This window comes from Cuculus canorus, unplaced genomic scaffold (assembly GCF_017976375.1).
Source record: "Cuculus canorus isolate bCucCan1 unplaced genomic scaffold, bCucCan1.pri subtelo1, whole genome shotgun sequence".
Lineage (NCBI taxonomy): Eukaryota > Metazoa > Chordata > Aves > Cuculiformes > Cuculidae > Cuculus > Cuculus canorus.
Genome location: NW_026527860.1, coordinates 352,572 through 373,808, shown reverse-complemented (window position 1 = coordinate 373,808; position 21,237 = coordinate 352,572). Strand labels below are relative to the sequence as shown.

Here is a 21,237-nt window from a genome sequence, read left to right as displayed (position 1 = left end):
TCTCACTGCCAGGCTCTCTGGGGATGGCAGTTGCAGCTGTACAGTCACCCACTGCCCTGGTGGCTCCTTTCCTGCCGTTGTGTCCATGGGAACCCGTGTCCCAGCTTTGCTCTGAGCTGTGAGGCTGTGGGCAATGCAGTCAGTGGGGCTGGGGAAGGAGCTGAATCTCCTGTAACCAAATGCCATCCTGAGGACATTTGTCTCTCCTTGAGGTTTCCTTCCAAGCTCTGAGCTTCCCTCCATTATGCAAATGTTTACCACAGCATCTTGGTGTTACCTGAAAGCCTCATGGAGAAATGCAGAGATGCTGCAAGAGAGAATCTGTTGTTGGCTGGGTGAAAGGATCCGTGCGTGTCCTGGGCTGAAAGTGGGGTGCTCAGACCTTAGGAAAGGGCGAGACTTTGAGTGGTGTGAAGTAGAGCCTAGTGTTTTTTCAAAGGAACATAGGAGTGTGATCCCCTCCATGTAGGAAGGGTCCAATCCCAGGGAAGCTCAGACTGCTCTGAGGGACAGAGTAGCTCCTCTCCCTCTGCACTGAGCCACAGGGAATGCTCTCACCTTGCAGGACTGCTTCTCTGCTCCTAGACTGCAGCAGAGATGCTGAGTGGTTCTGACAGCCACGAGAACTGCCCAGTGCAGATGCTGCCAGGCTTTTCTGTACCCAGAGCAGTTCCCCAGGACAAAGCTGATCCCCAGCAGTGTCCCCTGTCCCCACTGTCCCCATGACCCCCTGCTGCAGAGCAGGGCTGACTCCTCGCAGCCAGCGGGCAGAGGCTCTGCTCCTCCCGGCACATTCAGCCGGCACCGAGCAGGGCTGCAGGCACGGAGCTGAAGGAAGGGCTGCGAGAAAAGGGACAGTGTGTGAGCAGCAGGGAGAGGGGAAGGAGAAATGGCTTTGATTTTGCACAGTGACTTCTCCCTTAACTTTTCACAGTTGCCTTTTGACAGTGCCTCTTGACCAGAGGCAGCAGATGTCCAACAGCAGCTCCATCACCCAGTTCCTCCTCCTGGCATTCGCAGACACACGGGAGCTGCAGCTCTTGCACTTCTGGCTCTTCCTGGGCATCTACCTGGCTGCCCTCCTGGGCAACGGCCTCATCATCACCACCATTGCCTGTGACCACCACCTCCACACCCCCATGTACTTCTTCCTCCTCAACCTCTCTGTTCTTGACCTGGGATCCATTTCCACCACTGTACCAAAATCCATGGCCAATTCCCTCTGGGACAAAAGGACTATTTCCTACTCAGGATGTGTTTCACAAGTCTTTCTGTTTGCCTTATTCATTGTAGCAGAGTTTTCTCTTCTCACCATCATGTCCTATGACCGCTACGTTGCCATCTGCAAACCCCTGCACTACGGGACCCTCCTGGGCAGCAGAGCTTGTGTCCACATGGCAGCAGCTGCCTGGGGCGCTGGGTTTCTCTATGCTCTGCTGCACACAGCCAATACATTTTCCCTGCCCCTCTGCCAGGGCAATGCTGTGGAACAGTTCTTCTGTGAAATTCCATCAGATTCCTCAAGCTCTCCTGCTCACACTTCTACTGTCAGGGAGGTTGGGCTTCTTGTACTTAGTGCCTGTTTATTTTTAGGATGTTTTGTTTTCATTGTGGTGTCCTACGTGCAGATCTTCAGGGCAGTGCTGAGGATCCCCTCTGAGCAGGGACGGCACAAAGCCTTTTCCATGTGCCTCCCTCACCTGGCCGTGGTCTCCCTCTTTATCAGCACTGCAGGGTTTGCCTACCTGAAACCCCCCTCCACCTCCTCGCCAGCACTGGACCTTGTGGTGTCAGTTCTGTACTCAGTGGTGCCTCCAGCACTGAATCCCCTCATCTACAGCTTGAGGAACCAGCAGCTCAAGGATGCAGTGAGGAAACTGATAACTGGATGGTTCTCTTAAGCAATGAGCTGCTCATCACCTTCTGCATTGCAGTTATCGTGCAACTGATGACAGGCCCAGACTGACTTCTGTATTTGGTGTAGGTGTTGCTGATTTGTCAATTCTGATAATCTTGTCATTCTGTTCTTAATTCACTCCTTTCTTCTCTTTTCTCAGAGACCGGCTGTGTAAATGAGGAGCTGTGCTTTCTGTATGTTTCAACAAAATAAAGATATATTTATGGACCTTTCTTTTCTGATCTCTTTCCTCCAAGGCTTTTTTGGAGCTGCAGGAACAGTTCCTGAGGGCAGTTTCCTGGAGGGGAAAGAGTCCCAGCACGGCAGCCCTGCCAGGCACCAGCGCTTGATCTCCCTGAGCTGTTCTCTCTCCCCTTCCACACTCTCCTCCTCACCCCTTGCCTTGCTGGAAGGCCTGAGGGCTCTGAGCTTGGTCACAGCGGTGCTGCGTGGCAGTGCTGTGCCCGCAGGCAGGGACAGGCAGTGGGCACTTGTGGGACAGAGCTGCCTCCACAACAGCCTTTCCATAGAGCAAAGGTATCTCCTCAGGGCAGAGACTGAAGGCTTAGGGGTTTTTTGAGGGTTTTCCCTCAAGGGCATGCCCAAAACCTGAGCCCTAGATGAAAACACCAGTGTAAAGATAAACTCTGCAGGTGTGATGGGTTTGAGAAGACTATTGTTTTCTTTCACAGCCAGATCACCTCTGGGAGATGTTCAGCATCAGTAGAGAAGGGTCTGGTCTGTGCCCGTGTGCACTGGAGCACCCACAGATCCTGCCTCAGGACCATAATCCTGCAGTAGCCCCTCAAAACCACCATTCCCATCACTTCCCTCTCACCCCAGCTTGGAGACATTATTTGTTCTCCTCTGGGAGATCATCGGGACCAGCAGAGCAGGGTCTGGTCTGCGCCCATGTGCACTTGTCAGCCCAGGGAATTTCCCTGTGTTATTGTCCTGGACAGCCCCTCACAACCCCCAACAACTGCCTCTCACTCCACATTGGTGATGTTCTTTGTCCCTCCATGGAAGGTCACGGAATGAGGAGCCCATGCTTTCTTTGTACAGATGATATGTGAGCATGTGCATCGTCTGTGAGGTGAGATGTCCTCAGTTTAACACATTGAGCAATTCTTCGGAGCACAAAATCTCTCTGCTGCATCACCCTTCCCTGTGACCCTTGAATGTGCTCTCAAAGGTGCAGAGCAGTCAGAGCAGTTCTGAGGTCCTTGGAAAAGGCAGATGTCACACTTATCTCCAGGAAAAGCAGGAGCGAGGACTGGGAGAATAACAGGCAGCTCAGGCTACCCCCGACACTGGGAAGGGGGTGGCACACTTCCTGCAGCCATTTCCAGGACCTTGGAGGACAGGAAACGTGTTACTGATACAAAATGGGCAGGAAGACAAGAGCATGTTGTGGACATGGACTTCTGAAAGGCCTTAGACATGGTCTCCTGTGATGTCCTTAGAGCCAGAGTGGGGCTGTCTGGGCTGAAGAAGTGGACGTGGGTGGGAATTTGGCTGAATGACCAAACCCAAATGTCATCAGTTGGACAAAGCCTTCCATGCTGCCAGTTCCTGGTGGCATTGCCCAGTGACCAGCACTTGGGTCAGCACTGCTGAACATCTTCATTATCCCCCTGTGTGATGTGATGTGATGTGATGTGATGTAACACACTTTCAGCTCCTTTGTGGATGATGCAAAGCTGGGTGGAGGCCTTGAACAAGCTCTTCTGCATAATCCTGCCTTGAACAGGAGGTGAGACAAGGGGATGTTCAGGGCTCTCTTCAAACCTGAGTTATTCTGTGATTCAGTGAATCATCCACTCAGAGTGGTTTTTGAAGACAGAAAAGGAAGAGGAAGAAGAAAAGAAAAAAGAGGCAAAAAATAAGCTCTAAAATGTGTCAACATGAAGTCAGTAGGTGTTGTGAAGAGTGTTTCTCCACTCCAATCAGTAGCAGGAAACACATTTGATAAACTTGCTTTAAGCAAGCAGAATTTTACCTGCTCAGGTCCTGGCCCATAAGGAGGAGATGGATGGGTAGGGGGTTAAGATGTCAATTGTGTCTCAGAAACTCCTAATCCAGTCATAAGCGTCTGGCTGTGAAGGGGACGGTGAGGTCAGTTCTGTCTCTGGAGGTGACAGGCCACCAGCAGGAAGACAGCTGGGAAAGGACCTCTGCCCAAGTCCCCATAGGAGCTGAGCAGGGAGAGAGGCTTGGATACAGGTGGACATGTCCATTCTCTTTGAGGACAGGAGAGGACAGCAGCAGCACAGGGTCATATCTAGGGGAGAAGCTGAAAGGGCAGCAGCAGTCGTGTGATTAACAAGTGTCCCGATTTGAGTCAGAGTAGTGGAAGACACAGGGGAGCCTCCTCAGGCCAGGATTGTGCCGGCAGCGTCCCCGGGCAAATCCCTTACGGTAAGGGGGCACCACGGGTCCTTTGCACTTTGGCACCTGCCAGGATCCTGCTGAGAGCCTCTCTGGGGCAAATCCCTTGTGTCCCTTCTGTTGCCCCTGCAGCGACACAGACACAAATCCCTTAGAGTAAGGGGGTGCCTTGCGCTGTTTACCATTCCTTCTGCCCACCAGGACTGGAGGAATTTGTTGAAGTTTCTGTAAATTTCTCAATGTGCACAAACCCTGATTTTAGTAGTGCAATTTGTGACTGGATGAGGGTTTGGTGGCGGCTGGGGTGATGTGCTGTGTGCAGAAATAGATCTTAAGCAGCCTGCAATCAAGCGCCAAGTACAGAGAGAAGCAAATGCAGGTGGGGAATATACTGGTAGGAACCACATACAGAAAGATCCAGAGAGCTAGCGTGATGTTAGGGGAGAGGAAAAAGACTCACAAAGTGGACCTTGGCAGGTGGAGACCGACTGTCAGGAAGAAGAAATGTCATGGGAAGGGTAGTGAATGGACCACTTATTTTTTGAGCTTGAAGATGACAGGCTCCTAGAATATGTTTGGTTGGAAGGGGCTCACAATGATCACCGAGTCCAACTCCCTGACCCTCACACAACTGTGTCAAATGAAACTGCGTGACTAAGGTATTTCTCAAGATGCTCCTCAAAGTCTGACAGGGTTGGTGCCATGATGACATCCCTGGGGAGCCTGTTCCAGTGACCGAGCATCCTCTCCATGAAGCACCTTTTCCTGATGTCCAGTTGGAATTCCCCCTGGTGTAGCCTCATTCCATTTCCTCGTGTACCACTGCTGGTCACCAGAGAGATCAGATCACCCCCTTCCCCTCCACTGCCCCCCTTGAGGCAGTTGCAGAGTGCGATGAGGTCCCAGCCAGTCCCCAGCCGTGTCCCATGCTGGGCTCTGCACACAGCCCTGCTCTGGGCTCTGCAAGCTCTGGGCAGGAAGAGAGGCCGGGCAGGGCTGTTGTTCACCTGGCACCGAGTCCAGCAGGAGGGAGAAGATGGGCAGAGAGCAAAGCTCACCCATCGGCTGGGGGGAGTGGCCCATGCTGGAATTGGTGATGGGAGAGGTCAGCACCCTGGAGTACCTTCCCAGTCCGCCTGTGCCACTGAGGGCACCAACCGAGCTCCTCTCTCCTGCACCTGCAGGGCTGGGCTCTGCCCCTCACACCCACTGCAGCGTGTCCTCCCCCTGCATGGTCACACAGCTCAGCCACCATTGGTGGTGTCCTCTCCTGGGCACTTTTCTGTGTCACTCTTCTGTGACACCTACACATCTGTCACCTGACCCTTCCACGACCCAACCCTTCCATTACCCTGGCATGACTCAGCTCCTCTATGATCCGATCCTTCTGCGACTCCACTCTCATATGATTCTTCTCTGAACTTTCTGTGACCTTACTCTAGAATGACCTAACACTTCTATGACTCTTCTATGACCTCACACTTCTGGGACCATTCAGTGATCACCCCCATATGCGGAACAAGCGTTCTCTGACCTGACTGCTCTCTGACCCTTCAATAACCCAAGCCTCATGTGACCTCACTCACCTATGACCTTTCTATGATTCAATTCCTCTATTACCTGATTCTTCGACAACCTTTCTCTAAAGCACCCCATGGGCTGGAGATGGGCCAGGAGTCTGGCAGAAGGATCCCACTCATCTGCACAAGAAGGTGGACATTCCCAGGTATCACAGAAGGCATGGCTGACCGACAGATGTGTTCACAGAGCCGGTAATTGTCGAAAGCATTTCTTGTAATCATGGCTTGGGTGCCTGGTTGATGTCTTAACTCTCTCTGTGGATGCTGACATGGACTGAGCAGCCTGGGCTGACCTCAGACAAGGCCCTGCTTGGAGCTGGGCTTTGGACTAGAGGTCACCTGAGCTCTCTTATTCACTAAGTTCGTGGGCTGAGGCCCAACTGGATATCAAACTGGCTAAGCCTGTGAAAGAGAATAGAAAATCTTTCTACAAATACATCAACAAGAAAAGGAGGACTGGGGAGAATATTCAGTCCCTCTTGGACGCAGAAGGAATGACAATGACAAGGGATGAGGATAAGGCTGAGGTACTTAGTGCCTTCTTTGCCTCAGTCTTTAATAGTAAGGGAAGTTGTTCCCCCTGTGTACAAACCCAGGAGTTAGAGGAGCAGAATGAGGCTCCCATGATCCAAGAGGAGGTGGTTAGAGACTTGCTTGCCCAGCTCGACACCCACAAGTCTATGGGGCCGGATGGGATCCACCCAAGAGTATTGAAGGAGCTGGCGGATGTCCTTTCCAAACCCCTTTCCATCATCTTCCAGTGGTCCTGTCTGACTGGGGAAGTTCCACTGGACTGGAGGCTGGCTGATGTTGTGCCCATCTACAAGAAGGGTTGCAGGGAGGATCCGGGAAACTGCAGGCCTGTCAGTCTGACCTCAGTGCCAGGGAAAGTCATGGAACAGGTGATCTTGAGTGCTATCATGAAGCACATGCAAGAGAACCGGGTGATCAGGCCCAGTCAACATGGGTTTACAAAAGGCAGATCTTGCCAAACTAACCTGATCGCCTTCTATGACAAAGTGACTCGACTACTGGATGAGGGAAAGGCTGTGGCTGTAGTCTTCTTGGACTTCAGGAAAGCCTTTGACACAGTTTCTCACAGCATTCTGCTTCAGAAACTGTCAGCCTCTGGCCTGGACAGGCGCACACTCTCCTGGGTTGAAAACTGGTTGGATGGCCCAGAGAGTGGTGGTCAATGGAGTTAACTCCAGCTGGAGGCCAGTTACAAGTGGGGTTCCTCAGGGCTCGGTACTGGGTCCAGCCCTGTTCAATGTCTTTATCAATGACCTGGATGAAGGCATTGAGTGCACCCTCAGCAAGTTTGCAGATGACACTAAGCTGGGAGGAAGTGTGGATCTGCTGGAGGGTAGGGAGGCTCTGCAGAGGGATCTGAACAGGCTGGACTGCTGGGCTGAGACCAATGGCATGAGGTTCAACAAGGCCAAATGCCGGGTCCTGCACTTGGGGCACAACAACCCTATGCAGTTATACAGACTGACAGAAGTGTGGCTAGAAAGCTGCCTGGAGGAGAAGGACCTGGGGGTGTTGGTTGACAGTGACTGAACATGAGCCAGCAGTGTGCCCAGGTGGCCAAGGAGGTCAATGGCATCTTGGCTTGGATCAGAAGCAGCGTGACCAGCAGGTCCAGGGAGGTTATTACATTATTCTCCCTCTGTACTCGGCACCGCTGAGACCGCACCTCGAATCCTGTATTCAATTCTGGGCCCCTCACCACAAGAAAGATGTTAACGCTGTGGAGTGTGTCCAGAGAGGAGCAACGAGGCTGGTGAAGGGGCTGGAGAACAAGTCTTACGATGAACAGCTGGGTGACCTGGGTTGGTTTAGCCTGGAGAAGAGGAGGCTGAGGAGAGACCTTATTACTCTCTACAACTACCTGAAAGGAGGTTGTGGAGAGGAGGGAACTTGGGTCTTCTCCTAACTGACAGAGGACAGGACAAGGGGGAATGGCCTGAAGCTCCGCCAGGGCAGGTTCAGGCTGGATATCAGAAAAAAATTCTTCACAGAAAGAGTCATCGGGCACTGGAACAGCTGCCCAGGGAGGTGTTCGAGTCACCTTCCCTGGAGGTGTTTAAGGAATGGGTGGATGAAGTGCTTAGGGACATGGTTTAAGGGAGTGTTAGGAATGGTTGGACTCGATGATCCAGTGGGTCCTTTCCAACCTGGAGATTCTATGATTCTATGACCCTATTGCAGCCTTTCAATATCTAAATGGGCTTTTAATGATAAAGATGCTGAAACACTGGATCAGGTTTCCCAGAGGAGATGAGGATGCCTCATCATTGGTAGTGTTCAAGGTCAGGTTGGATGGGGCTTTGAGAACCTGACTGAGTATAAAGTGTTGCTGCCCATGGCCGGGGGGGGTGGAGAATTGCGGGGGCGGGAACGTGGACTAGATGGATGTTTGAGATCCCTTCCAACCCAAACCATGGTTCTGGCCTCTGTGATGTCATCCTTTGTGATGCTGCCCTGTGTCCTCAGAGACCTCTCTGCTGTCCAGGACAAGCACCCTCTGGACTCACTCTCCAGGAGGATCTGGAGGAGGCAGGTGGTCTCTCCGCTGGGAGCTGCCTGCGCCTTGCTCTGTGTGTGAGAAACAAAGCAGCTGCGGTTCAGCCATTGCAGTGCCCGGTGCCGGTTCCAACGGAGAGGAAACTCTTCCCTACGGACAGGGTAAGTCAGGTGTGCCCATGCCTGCTTCTGTGTAGTGATTGCTCGGAGGTTAATCTCCGTGGCAGGGCCTCCAGTTCTTGAGGGTTCTGTCAGCTCCTGTTCTTGTGCCTCCCTGTGCTCCCACAGTCCTCAAACTCCTCAGATCCTTTACGAGCTCTCCAACCCTCTAAGGTGCAGCAAGGTGGAATTGAGTGTTGTTCCAGTTTTCCAGTTTCCGCACAGTGGTTGCTCGCAGAGGAATCTGACCAGGCTGGAACACAGGGACTCTTGATTCAAGGCCTTCCCTATTCTTCTCATTTATCACACACAAAAGTTTAATTACATTCTACAAGTCCTTAGCAAATGCTGACCCAGCTCAGAGAGCTCCCAGCAGCATTAGCTGCTTCATGGCTTCAGTGGTGGTTTTACACCTGATTCTCTTCTGTCAAGTCCCCCATTGAGACTCGTTCATGGATCGATCTTCCTTATTGTCGGATGAGTCTCAGATCCATCCCATGGCTGTAATTCTTATTGCCAGAGAAGCGATAGTCGAGATGGGAGAAATTAGTGCAATAATCACATTTTTAAACTCCCAAACATGATGCAAACCATCAGCATAATTCTCACAAATGCCATTACGTTTTGTACCAAACTCTGTAACCATCTTTTTAGGGACAATCCTAACCCACACAAATTGTTGTTTCACCATCCTGGTTCCATTGCTGCTTTTACCTCCTGGCTGAGGGTGACGTACTGACGATCTAATGGCAGTGGGGTTTGATGATTCAGATTTCTGTTGAAGGGAATCAAACATGGGACAGGAGATCAAAAGCTTCTTAGCATTCCTCCCCCTTTTAGACCCATTTCTTCCTTGTGGTGAGCGAGACCAATTTCTGGGGATGGTTTTCCATACAGCACTGCAAAAGGACTCCCTTTTCCTCTTGCCCGGGGGTTACCCTGACTTGCACTAAGGCTGACGGCAAAACCTCTGTCTGTTTGAGATGAGTCTCTTGGCATAATTTGGCACTTTGTCTTTTGAGGGTCTGCTTCATCCTTTATACATTACCACTCGGCAGAGGTGGTAAAGGAAAATGGAATCCCCAATCCATCTGTAGGAATTCAGATTCCCCCTTTAGTACTTCTGCAAGAAAATGAGGTCCACTGGCCATGGCCTCTGTGATGTCATCCTCTGTGATGCTGCCCTGTGTCCTCGGAGACCTCTCTGCTGTCCAGGACAAGCACCCTCTGGACTCACTCTCCAGGAGGATCTGGAGGAGGCAGGTGGTCTCTCCGCTGGGAGCTGCCTGCGCCTTGCTCTGTGTGTGAGAAACAAAGCAGCTGCGGTTCAGCCGTCTCATTGTCTGGTGCCGGTTCTGCCGGAGAGGAAACTCTCCCCTACGGCCGGGGTAGGTCAGGTCTGGCTGTGTCTGCTTCTGCGCAGTCATTGCTCGAAGGTTAATCTCCATGGCAGGGCCTCCAGTTCTTGAGGGTTCTGTCAGCTCCTATTCTGGTGCCTCCTAGGACCTGGAGCCTGTGCTCCTGGTTATTTTCCACATGGGAGACATTCCCAGCCCAGGGGGTCCTGTTTTGGTGTAACTGTACCAGCCCTGCCCTGTGCTCCTTCACCCCGATCAGATTTGTTTCCGAGTGCTGTATCGCTGACTCCAGGCTGTGTAGGGAGCCATCCTGGCCTGGATGCTGAAGCTCCCTTCCAATTTAGCTGCCTGCTTGTTTGCTCTGGGATCATTCAGTGCAGTCCTTAATTGCAATCCGGATTTCCCCTGATTTTGGGGTTTGGTGGCGTAATCTCTCCAGTCGGGATGTGGAGGGGGCAGGGAGCGGCAGCACGGTCAGGTCTGTCCCTGCAGAGCACGGGGCCTCCAACACCTGGGAGTTGTCCTGGTCTCTCTTCTGGTGGAGCCTTGAAGCATTCGGTCCCCAGAATGGACCTTCCTGGGTGTAGGGAGCCCTGAATATCTGGAGTGAGTGTTTGCCAAACTCTCTTCTTGCATGTTGAGAGGGAACTCCGTGGCACATCCAGTGCTTCACACTGGGTCTGGATTGTCCCAGCTGATCATCTCTGGTACAGAAGCGTTTTATCTGCTGGACTTGAGGACAGCCCTGTCCATCCTTGGGTGTCCTGCTGCTGCCGTCCTGCGCCACAGGATGGTGCGGGAGAACTGTCCATGCAGTTGGTGCAGCTGAACAGGGCAGTGGAGAAGAATGGGGCTCTGCTCCATCAGAAACTGCTGAGAGGGGAGTGATGGGAGTTCTCTGTTTGTGGTCAATTTGTGGTGTGGCTGTGAGACAGCTCGTAGGGCGGTCCTGCAGGAATTCTGACCACAGGAGCGGGCAGCAGGGAGCACTCACAGAAAGGAGGGGAATTGTTTTAAGCATCGAGGTGAGGGGAGAGTGATGAGTGCCCTGGTGAACAATGTCCGGGTATCCCTGGTCTCAGGTGAGGTTCCTGTTCCGTGTCCTGCTGGTGGAGCAGAGATGGAGATGTACAGAGCAGCTGGAAAACGAGCCTGTTTGTGCTCACAGAAATACCTGAAGGCCTTGATAGAACTTCAGGCTTCGCATTCCCTTCCCTGTGACCATTTGACAAAGATTTCTCTTTCTCCTTCTAGGGAAAAACTGAGGCTCTGCAGCATGGCTTTACGCTTCCGTGACGTTCTGTTCTATGCCGTTCCTGGAGCGGTGGGAATTCTGGGGTGCTGGTGGATCTACTCCCGTATGAAGAAAAATGCACTGAGCCCTAAGGAAAAGCAAGAGGAGGAAGGGCAGGAGAAAGATGCATCAGCCAGAGCAGCAGCGTGTGTTCCTCATAACCTGCCCATCTTAGCGAAGGAGGAATGCCGAGAGAGTGAAACCTCAGCCTCCCTGCTGCCAGCAGGGTCACCGATGTCCAAGACCTCCCCAGAGAAGAGGAAGAAGGAGAGGGAAGCCTGGGAGAAGGAGCTGATGGAGAAGGAGGCCAGGCTGGCTCAGCGTGAGCAGCAGCTCCGGAGATGGTGGGAGGATCTGGAGCGGGAGCGCAAGGAGCTGCAGAAGGAGAAGGCCTCCTTCCAGCTCGAAGGGCAGAGCCAGGTAAGTGCCGCCAGGGTTCACGTTGCCGGGGAAGTCGTGTCCTCAGGGAACTCCTGGGTGCTCCTGGGCCAGCTGCACACCAGCAGCGATCGACAGATGCCAGCGCAGACTCAGACAGGCAGGGTCTGGTATTTCTGGCTCATTCCCTGCCCGGGATGTGTGGGACTGTGTTTGGGGCTCCTCCAGAGCTGCTGAGGCATCATCAGCACTCAGGGCTGCAGGAGGGGGTTCCAACACCTTGAGCTCTGCCCGTTTCTTTGTGCCGTGTGCCGGCAGACAGTGGAGCTGAGGGGGTTGGTGCGCAGAGCAGATGCCCTGGGCAGTCCCTGGAGGTCGATATTGCCTTTGCCTTTGGCCTTCACACCATGAGGGCTCAGCTCTGGGGAGTGATCGGGCAGATGGGGCGTCCTTTCTGGAAACAGCCAGAGCCCTGTGGGTTACCAGCACCTCAGCTGCCACCAAAGCCGCTTGTGAGGCCAATAACTGTTGGGCAATGCTGTTCCTACACTGACATCCATCTCCAAAAGCGTTTGTGAGATCTGCCCAAGAGAAGGGTGTTGTTCAGAGCCAGAAAGAGCAGCCCCACACAGACCCTGCTCGGAGCATCTCTCAGCCAGCTGGGGTTCATGGTTTCACGCCTGTGCCCCAGTCTGGCTGAGGAGAGCAAGCGTCCCTTGGCAAAACACAGGCTGAGGGGATCCTCGAGGCTGCTGCCGATGGCTTGTGTGCACCTCACTCATTCTGAGGGGAATTGGCTTAGAGCTGGAGAAAAATTACTTGACAGCTCTTGGATTGTGTCCTGGAAATGGTTCTGTGTGCGTGAGCAGAGGAATTTTGGATCTCAGCAGTGAGCCCTGGGAAGCAAATCCTCAGGGCAGGGCTGGCTCCCTCCCAGCTTGGCTCCTGATCAGGCCAGGAGTTTCCCGAGCACCCGGCGAATCTGCTGCAGCATCGAACCGATGCCGACATGCGAGAGGCACAGATGCTGTGGGAGAGGCTGAGTGGTGACATAAGGGCGAGGGCTGGAGGATGAGGAGGAGGAAGTCCCTTTTCCAGGCAGGAATCCTCCTGACATTGCAGAGCTGTTCACAGAGGGTTGAGTGAGACGTTGTCGTGTGTTATTTTGATCTTCCATTGAATGCGTGGGCTCAATCACCTCCCGAGATAGAAGTTATCAAACAAAATGTCAGGAAAGATGTGTTTGCTCTCACCTTTTGTTTGGGAAGGCTTCCTCTGGCCTGTGCCGCTCCAGTGCTGGGTGCTGGCATTCCCCTGCCGGAGAGGCTCGCTTCTCCTTGGCCTTCTGCCACCGTCCCCGTGCAGGAACGCTGCAGGGGGAGCCTTGGTCTGGAGAGCTTAGAGAATATTCGCCCTTGTCTTGTAAGAGCAAAGCCAGCGGAACACTCCTCTTGCTGTGTTTGGTTTCTTTGTCCAGCAGAGAGGGCTTCTCCCTCTGCTTTGCCTGGATGGGGCCCACTCTTGAGCTGCTGAGCGGGCTGGATGTTCACCACAAAAACCTCTGTCTCTGAGCAGTCTGCGACACCTTTCCTACCCAGGGTCTCTGCTGGCCTCTTCCGTCACTAAAGAAAATTGCTTTTCTTTTCCTTTACAGACTTCCAGTTTACAGAAGAAAGTCGCAAGAGTCCCCTCCCAGTCTGGGGTCGCTGAGGCCTCCAAGGAGAAGAGCCCTGCCCGTCCTCAGCAAGGGCACGTGGAGTCAGAACCGTCCGTCTCCCCAAGAAGCAAGAGTCTCCTAAGGGCCCTCAAAGAGAAAAGCCCTTTCCGTTCCCCTGGCAGATCCAAGACGATGGACCAGGCTGCTGAGGAACAGCCCGGATGCCAGACTGCCTCTTCTGTTCAGCCAAAGCCAAGGGGAAGGAGAAGGAGAAGATAACGGGATGGGGACTCTTAGGTCCCTTTCCAAAGTCCTTCAAGTGTCTTAAATTCCAAAGGGATCGATTTATGATGAAACGACACCAGCGATCCTTTTCCACATTATGTTTTATTTGTGTAGTAATACTTGTTGGTTTCTTTGGAGGAAAAATAAAGAATCTTAGAATCATAGAATATTGTGAGTGTGAAGGGACCTTCTCCTAATATCCAACCTAAACCTCCCTTGGCTCATCTTCCCAACATTCCCTTGGGTGGACAAGGTATCATGTGGCCCAGTGTGTCTCAAGAACCCATCACCCAGTAGGAAGGCACAGGCCATGAAGGGGGCTTGGAAGCTCACATCTGGCAGTGTCTCTGACAGAGCAGCAGAAGGCACCTGGTTGACACATTGACTGTGAGATCCTCTAGAGGGGTCAGGCTCATAGAATGGTGGGGTCATAGAAGACGCGGTTCATTAAAGAACTGGGGCATTGAAGGATCAAATCAATGCAGTTTCATAGTAGGGTCAAAGGAGATTCGAAAGATTCAGGTCAGAGAAAGGTTGTAGAAGAGTCGGGTAATAGAGGGGATGGGTCTTAGAAGCATCATAGATGAGTTGGTTCATATAAGGGTCAGAGAACAGCCAGGTAATAGAAGTTTCAGTTCAAAGAAGGATTGGGTCACTCAATAGTCACAGAAGTGACTTCCAGAGGGCAGACTTTGGACTGTTCAGAAGGTTGGTTGGCAAAGTCCCATGGGAGACAGTCCTTCAGGGCAAGGGAGCCCACGAGGGCTGGGTGGGCGCTCTTAAAAAATGAAATACTAGTAGCTCAAGAGCAAGCCATCCCTGTGTTCTGGAAAAGGAGCTGGTGGGGGGGAAAAAGCCAGCTCGGTTGAGCAGGGAGATCCTGATATACATCAAAAAGAAGAAGAATGTCTCTGAGCTTTGGAGGAAGGGACAGGCATCTTGGGTGGACTACAGGGAGGAAGTGAGATCATGCAGGGAAAAAATCAGGAGGGCTGAGGCCCAATTAGAAATCAAATTGGCTAAATCTGTGAAAGATAATAAAAATCTTTCTAAAAATACATTAACAAGAAAAGGAGGACTGAGGAGAATATTCAGTCCCTATTGGATGCAGAAGGAACAACAACAACAGGGGATGAGGATAAGGCTGAGGTACTTAATGTCTTCTTTCCCTCAGTCTTTAATAGTAAGGAAAGTTGTTCCCCCTGTGTACAAACCCAGGAGTTAGAGGAGCAGAATGAGGCTCCCATGATCCAAGAGGAGGTGGTTAGAGACTTGCTTGCCCAGCTCGACACCCACAAGTCTATGGGGCCGGATGGGATCCACCCAAGAGTATTGAAGGAGCTGGTGGATGTCCTTTCCAAACCCCTTTCCATCATCTTCCAGAGGTCCTGGCTGACTGGGGAAGTTCCACTGGACTGGAGGCGGCTGATGTTGTGCCCATCTACAAGAAGGGTTGCAGAGAGGATCCGGAGAACTCCAGGCCTGTCAGTCTGACCTCAGTGCCGGGGAAAGTCATGGAACAGGTGATCTTGAGTGCTATCACGAAGCACATGCAAGAGAACCGGGTGATCAGGCCCAGTCAACACGGGTTCACGAAAGGCAGATCTTGCCAAACTGACCTGATCGCCTTCTATGACAAAGTGACTCGACTACTGGATGGGGGAAAGGCTGTGGATGGAGTCTTCTTGGACTTCAGGAAAGCCTTTGACACAGTTTCTCACAGCATTCTGCTTCAGAAACTGTCAGCCTCTGGCCTGGACAGGCGCACACTCTCCTGGGTTGAAAACTGGTTGGATGGCCGGGCCCAGAGAGTGGTGGTCAATGGAGTTAACTCCAGCTGGAGGCCAGTCACAAGTGGGGTTCCTCAGGGCTCGGTACTGGGTCCAGCTCTGTTCAATGTCTTTATCAATGACCTGGATGAAGGCATTGAGTGCACCCTCAGCAAGTTTGCAGATGACACTAAGCTGGGTAAAAGCGTGGATCTGCTGGAGGGTAGGGAGGCTCTGCAAAGGGATCTGAACAGGCTGGACTGCTGGGCCGAGACCAATGGCATGAGGTTCAACAAGGCCAAATGCCGGGTCCTGCACTTGGGGCACAACAACCCTATGCAGTGCTACAGACTAGGAGAAGTCTCGCTAGAAAGGTGCCTAGAGGAGAAGGACCTGGGGGTGTTGGTTGACAGCCGACTGAACATGAGCCAGCAGTGTGCCCAGGTGGCCAAGGAGGCCAATGGCATCTTGGCTTGGATCAGAAACGGTGTGACCAGCAGGACCAGGGAGGTTATTCTCCCTCTGTACTCAGCACTGGTGAGACCGCACCTTGAGTACTGTGTTCAGTTCTGGGCCCCTCACCACAAGAAGGATGTTGAGGCTCTAAAGTGCGTCCAGAGAAGAGCAATGAGGATGGTGAGGGAGCTGGAGAAAAGAGTATTATTAGGAGCGGCTGAGAGAACTTGGGTTGTTTAGCCTGGAGAAGAGGAGGCTGAGGGGAGTCCTTATTGCTCTCTACAACTTCCTGAAAGGAATGGCCTCAAGCTCCGCCAGGGGAGGTTCAGGTAGACATCAGGAAAAAAGTGTTGACGGGGTCATTGGGCACTGGAACAGGCTGCCCAGGGAGGTGGCTGAGTCACCCTCTCTGGAGGTGTCTAAGGGACGAGTAGACGAGATGCTGAGGGGCATGGTATAGGAAGTGTTAGGAATGGTTGGACTCAATGATCCAGTGGGTCCCTTCCAACTTAGTCATTCTATGATTCTATGGTTCTATGATCTAACAGTACTATGACCCAGCTCTTCTCTGATCCAATACTTCTATGACCTGACCATTCTATCACCTTTATGTGACTCTCGTATGATGCAACACGTCTCTGACCTTGCTATGACAAATTTTCTATGACACTACTCTTCAATGACCTCATTTTTCTATTACTCTTCTGTGACATGACACCTTTGACCCTGCCCTTCCATCAGCCAACTCTCCTATAACTCTTCTATTACTCTTCTATGACCTCACACTTCTGGGACCATTCAGTGACCACCTCCATATGTGGCCCAAACATTCTTTCACCTGACTGCTCTCTGACCCTTCTATAACCCAAGCCTCATGAACTTACTTACCTATGACATTTCTAAGACCCAATTCCTCTATTACCTGACTCTTCCACAACCATTCTTGAAAGCACCTCATGGGCTGGAGATGGGCCGGGAGTCTGGCCGAAGGATCCCACTCATCTGCACAAGAAGGTGGACATTCCCAGGTATCACAGAAGGTGTGCCTGACCAATAGACGTGTTCATGGAGCCGGTCAAATGCCAAAGTCCTTTCCTTTATTTGTAGCCTTGGTGACTTGTTGATGTCTAAACACTCTCTGTGGATGCTGACATGGACTGAGCAGCCTGGTCTGACATCAGAGCTAGTGCTGCTTGGAGCTGGGCTTTGGGCTGGAGGTCACCTGAGCTCTATTATTCCCTAAGTTTTTCTAGGAGCAGAAGATGTAGAGACTCACTTAGCAGGTTGTCCTGAGCCTCCACAGGAGGCCTAAGTGTGCCCTCACACCTCATGCTGTGGGCCCCTAACTCCATCCTGGCAGACCTCCTCCAGATCCTCTCCAGTTTCTCCACTTTCTTTTTGAACGGTGAGACCCTTTGGGTCCTGTGGCATCGTCCTGGTGCCAGAAGAGTGAGGGCAGTGATTGTCTCCTTTGCACAGCATCAGGAGTTGCTCACTCTGCTCCCTCCCAGGGAGTGGCTGAGGGTGGGCAAGAAGTTGTCATGGGGACACAGCCAGGAGAGCTGACCCCGACTGACCAGAGGGAGATCCCATAACATAGAATGCCACTCTCAGCGAAAAAAATCGGTGGACAGAAGAAACAGAGATTTTTATTGTTCGAGGTGATGGGTGATGGTATACTGTTAGGATTTCTGTCTGCCTGAGGGAGGTGGGAAGTGATGGCATTTACAATGGTTTTGGGTTTGGATTAGTTAAGTCTTTATCTTTTTTCTTTCAGCTATTAAACTATTTTCAGCTCAACCCACAAGTCAAAATCACTTCCATGGAGCAGCATGGGCAGAGATCAGCCGGCTGAAGAGTGCTCTGAGGAGATGGACCTGGGCACCCTGGTGCTTGCTTGTCCTCACTCACAAGAGACCTTCACCAATTCTGTGCTCTTTCAATAGAGATTTTACAAAGTAATGTGAATTTCTCCTGGAAATTCCTCAGCCTGGAGAAGAGAAGGCTTCGGGAAGACTTTATAGTGGCCTTCCAGTAGCTGAAGGTGGTCACCAAGAAAGCTGGGGAGGAACTTTTTCCAAGGACATGGAGTGTTAGGGCAAGGGGGAATGGCTTTAAACTGGAGAGGGAAAGATTTAGATTAAACATTAGGAAGAAATTGTTTACAAAGAAGTTGGTGAGGCAGTGGCCCAGGTCTCCCAGGGAAGCTGTGGATGCCCCCTGCCAGGAAGTGTTCAAGGCCAGGTTGTATTGGGCCTTGAACAGTCTGGTCCAGTGCAGGTGTCCCTGCCCATGGCAAAGGGGGTTGGAACTGGATGGGCTTTAAGGTCCCTTCCAACCCAAACCATTCTATGATTCTGAAAAGAATGGTAAAATGAACTTAAATAAAAACATGTATTTCTTAGGTGCACTTTGAAATCTTCCTCTTTAACCACACTGGGAAATGACTCCAAGGAGATGTACAAGGCTTGAAGACCTGGAGAAATCTCCAGGAAGACAAAGAGCTCATTAAGGCTTTCTGTATTTTAATGAGACCCAGGGTGGATTTGCTGATGAGTCCTTGAACCTCAGCTGCTGAGAGGAGGTTGAAGAAAGCTCTCAAGAAGTCAAAAGCAGAATTCAGAGTTCCTTGAAGTATTAATTGGTCTCAGTGAGGATGGTTAGTGACAAAGCTTCCCCAGGGACTCGTTAGAGCCGAGAATTGGAGGCCATGATTGCAGGCAGGCAAAGGCACTGTGCAGGCAGCTGTGATGCTGAGAAAATCCTGGGTTTGCTCGGTGAAGCAGAAAGGCCAAGGCCTGACCCCCAGGCCCTGGGCAGGCAGATCTGGCTTTGACTGCAATGACGCTGCTGTCATGAACATTCTCACACTGCTGAACTAAATTGGGAGCAGTTATTCCATGTCATCCCAAACACAGGCCTGTAGGGTTACATGAGATGCCAAGGCTCTCACACCAAGATCCATGCAGTTGTAGAAGGTTCAGGTCTTAGAAGGGCAGAGTCATAGAAGTGTTGATTCATAGAAGAGTTGCAGAAAACCTCTGTGTGAGAGCTGTCAGGTGATAGAAGGGTTGGATCATAGTGGTGTAACAGAGGAGTGCAGTCATAGAAGGTTGATAGAAGTGTTGGGTCATAGAATTCTCATGGCAGAACTGGGTCATAGATGATTCAGGTCATAAATGGATCATAGAATATTTAGGGCATGGAAGAGTTGAGTCATTGAAGTGTGAGTTTATTTGGGTTTTGGGAGGGTTTGGTCATAGAAAGGTCACAAAAGGGTTGTGTCAGCGAAGATTTGGGTCACAGAAGAGTGATAGAACAGTCCGGTGATGGAAGAATCTGGCCACAGAAGTTTCATAGAAGAGTCAGGTCATGGAAACTACCATCATAGATAAGTCAGACAACAGTCAGGTCATAGAATTGCGTGTTGTCTCATAGAAGGCTTGAGTCGTGGAAGGGCCTGGTCGTATAAGAGATGGGTCACAGAAGAGTTGAGTTATAGTTGTGTCAGGTGTAGAGGAACAATAGAAGATTTCAGTCACAGAAGATTCATAGAATGTTTGGGTGATAGAAGTCTCAGGTCACAGAATTTTCTCGTAATAGAAGTGTCGAGTCACAGACACATGAGAGTTGATTGGGATAATAGAAGAGTTTGGTCATAGAAGGGTCATGGAAGAGTCAGATAAAAGAAGTGTCAGGTCATAAAATGGTCGGGTCATAGATTATTCTGGTTGTAGAGGAGCCAGGTCATAGCAAGCTGTAGAAGGATCATAGAAGAACTGGGTCATGGAAGGCTTGTGCCATAGAAGGCTCGGGTTTTAGAAGGGTCAGGCACAGAGGAGTCCTAGAAGAGTGGGATGGTGGAAGAGTTGGTTCATAGAAGATATGAATGATTGAAGGCTCATTGAAGAGAAGAGTTGTAGAAGGAGTTGTGTCATTGAGGTGTTGGGTCATAGAACAACTAGGTCATAGAAAGGTCATAGAATTTTGGGTGATAGTAGTCCTAAAAACACAGCTGGTGGCTCATTCAAGAATCATGTCATCCAGGAGTCAGATCATAGAAGGGTCACTTAATAGTAGGGTTGGTTCATAGAACAGTTGAGTCATTGAAGGGTCGGGTTAGAAGAGTCAGGTCATAGAAGTGTCAGGGCATAGATTATTTGCATCACAGAAGAGGGATAGAAGCCATGGGTCATAGAAAGTCATGTCATAGAAGAGTCAGAGAATAGTCAAGTCATAGAAGGTCATAGAAGGCTCGAGTCACAGAAGTGTCAGGTTATATATAGGATGGGTCAAAGAACACTCAGGTTATAGATGAGACGGATCATAGAGGAGTAATAGAAGAATTCAGTCCCAAAAGATTCATAGAGGTGTTATGTCACAGAAGTCTCAGGCCATAAACCACCTGGGTGCTAGAAGGGTCATAAAATATGTGGGTCATGGGAGAGTCAAGTCATAGAAGCATGAGAGTTTAGTCAGGAGAAGGAAGGATCGGGTCATAGAAAAGTCTTAGAAGAGTTAGGTCATAGAAGAATTGGGTCATAGAATAGTTGGGTCCCAAATATTCAGGTCATAGAGGAGTTTGGTAATAGAAGGGTGGTGAGACACAATCTGCCCAAAGGGAATCCAATCCACTTCTCTTTCAGAAATAGAATCTGAGGGGAAAACGTCTGGGGCACAGACTTTAGCTCCCCTGCTCATCCATTGGCCCTTTCTGGAAAGGACATGCAAAGTGGAAGAAGTGCCACTGGTCAGGGAGTCTCCATGGCCTTGTGAAAATGATGGAGAGTGGCCTCACTGGGACATCGTCCTGCTCACTCAGCTCCCTGGGATAATCTCTCTCCTGACCCGCAGGCTGGGAAGGATTGTGTTTGCTCAAGTGATCCCTGACTTGTTCCCCACACACCGCTGTTCCATCTCCTCCAGAGTCCCATCCTGAGTCACAGTGGCCTGAGAGAACTTGCTGGGGAAGACAGGGACAAAGAGGAAGACAGAGGATCTCAGATCTCTCCTCACCTGCTCTGCCTGAATTCATCAGTGCCCACACAGGTCTGAAGCAGCAAACACTCATCATGGGGCCATTGAATGGCCTTTCAACCTGAGACTGAATCTCGGTCTGGACCCATGCTGAGCATGGAGGATGCTGTCCTTGAAGACTCTCTGTGCTGAGCTCTGTGACCATGGCCCAGCTCTGTCTCCCACAGGAACAGCTCCATCTCCTCCTGCCTGTGCCCCTGGCTGAGGGCACTGCTGCCCATTGGGGTTGAAGCCCTGCAGCTGTGGCACCAGGCAACCTCATCCCTGCAATGAGGAAAACTGGGACCAAGTGTCCAAACCCCATGTGTGCGAAGCCTTTGCTTAGCAGAAAGGCATGTCTGGGACAGAAGAGAGCTGAGTGTCTTTCAGACTCCAGGCCGAAAGACCTATAATGAAATGCGTAAATTCACTCAATGGAACAGATACCCGCAGCGTGGAGAGTTGAGA

At 51.3% G+C, this 21,237-nt stretch overlaps 2 protein-coding genes across 2 annotated transcripts in view; both read left to right on the top strand.

Annotated features, from left to right (window-relative positions):
* Window positions 1-1,352: 1,352 nt before the first annotated feature.
* Window positions 1,353-2,072, top strand: LOC128850858 (olfactory receptor 14A2-like; the record flags this gene model as incomplete). Its single annotated transcript, XM_054055872.1, has 2 exons — window positions 1,353-1,817; window positions 2,058-2,072. Coding segments are annotated over 2 exons (480 nt in total), but the record flags the coding sequence as incomplete, so codon positions are not given.
* A 9,430-nt stretch (window positions 2,073-11,502) lies between these two features.
* Window positions 11,503-21,237, top strand: part of LOC128850857 (olfactory receptor 14A16-like) — an 18,221-nt gene continuing 8,486 nt past the window's right edge. Inside the window, exon 1 of the mRNA XM_054055870.1 lies at window positions 11,503-11,628. Within this exon, the coding sequence (XP_053911845.1) occupies window positions 11,503-11,628 (126 nt within the window). The remainder of the gene's footprint in view (window positions 11,629-21,237) is intronic.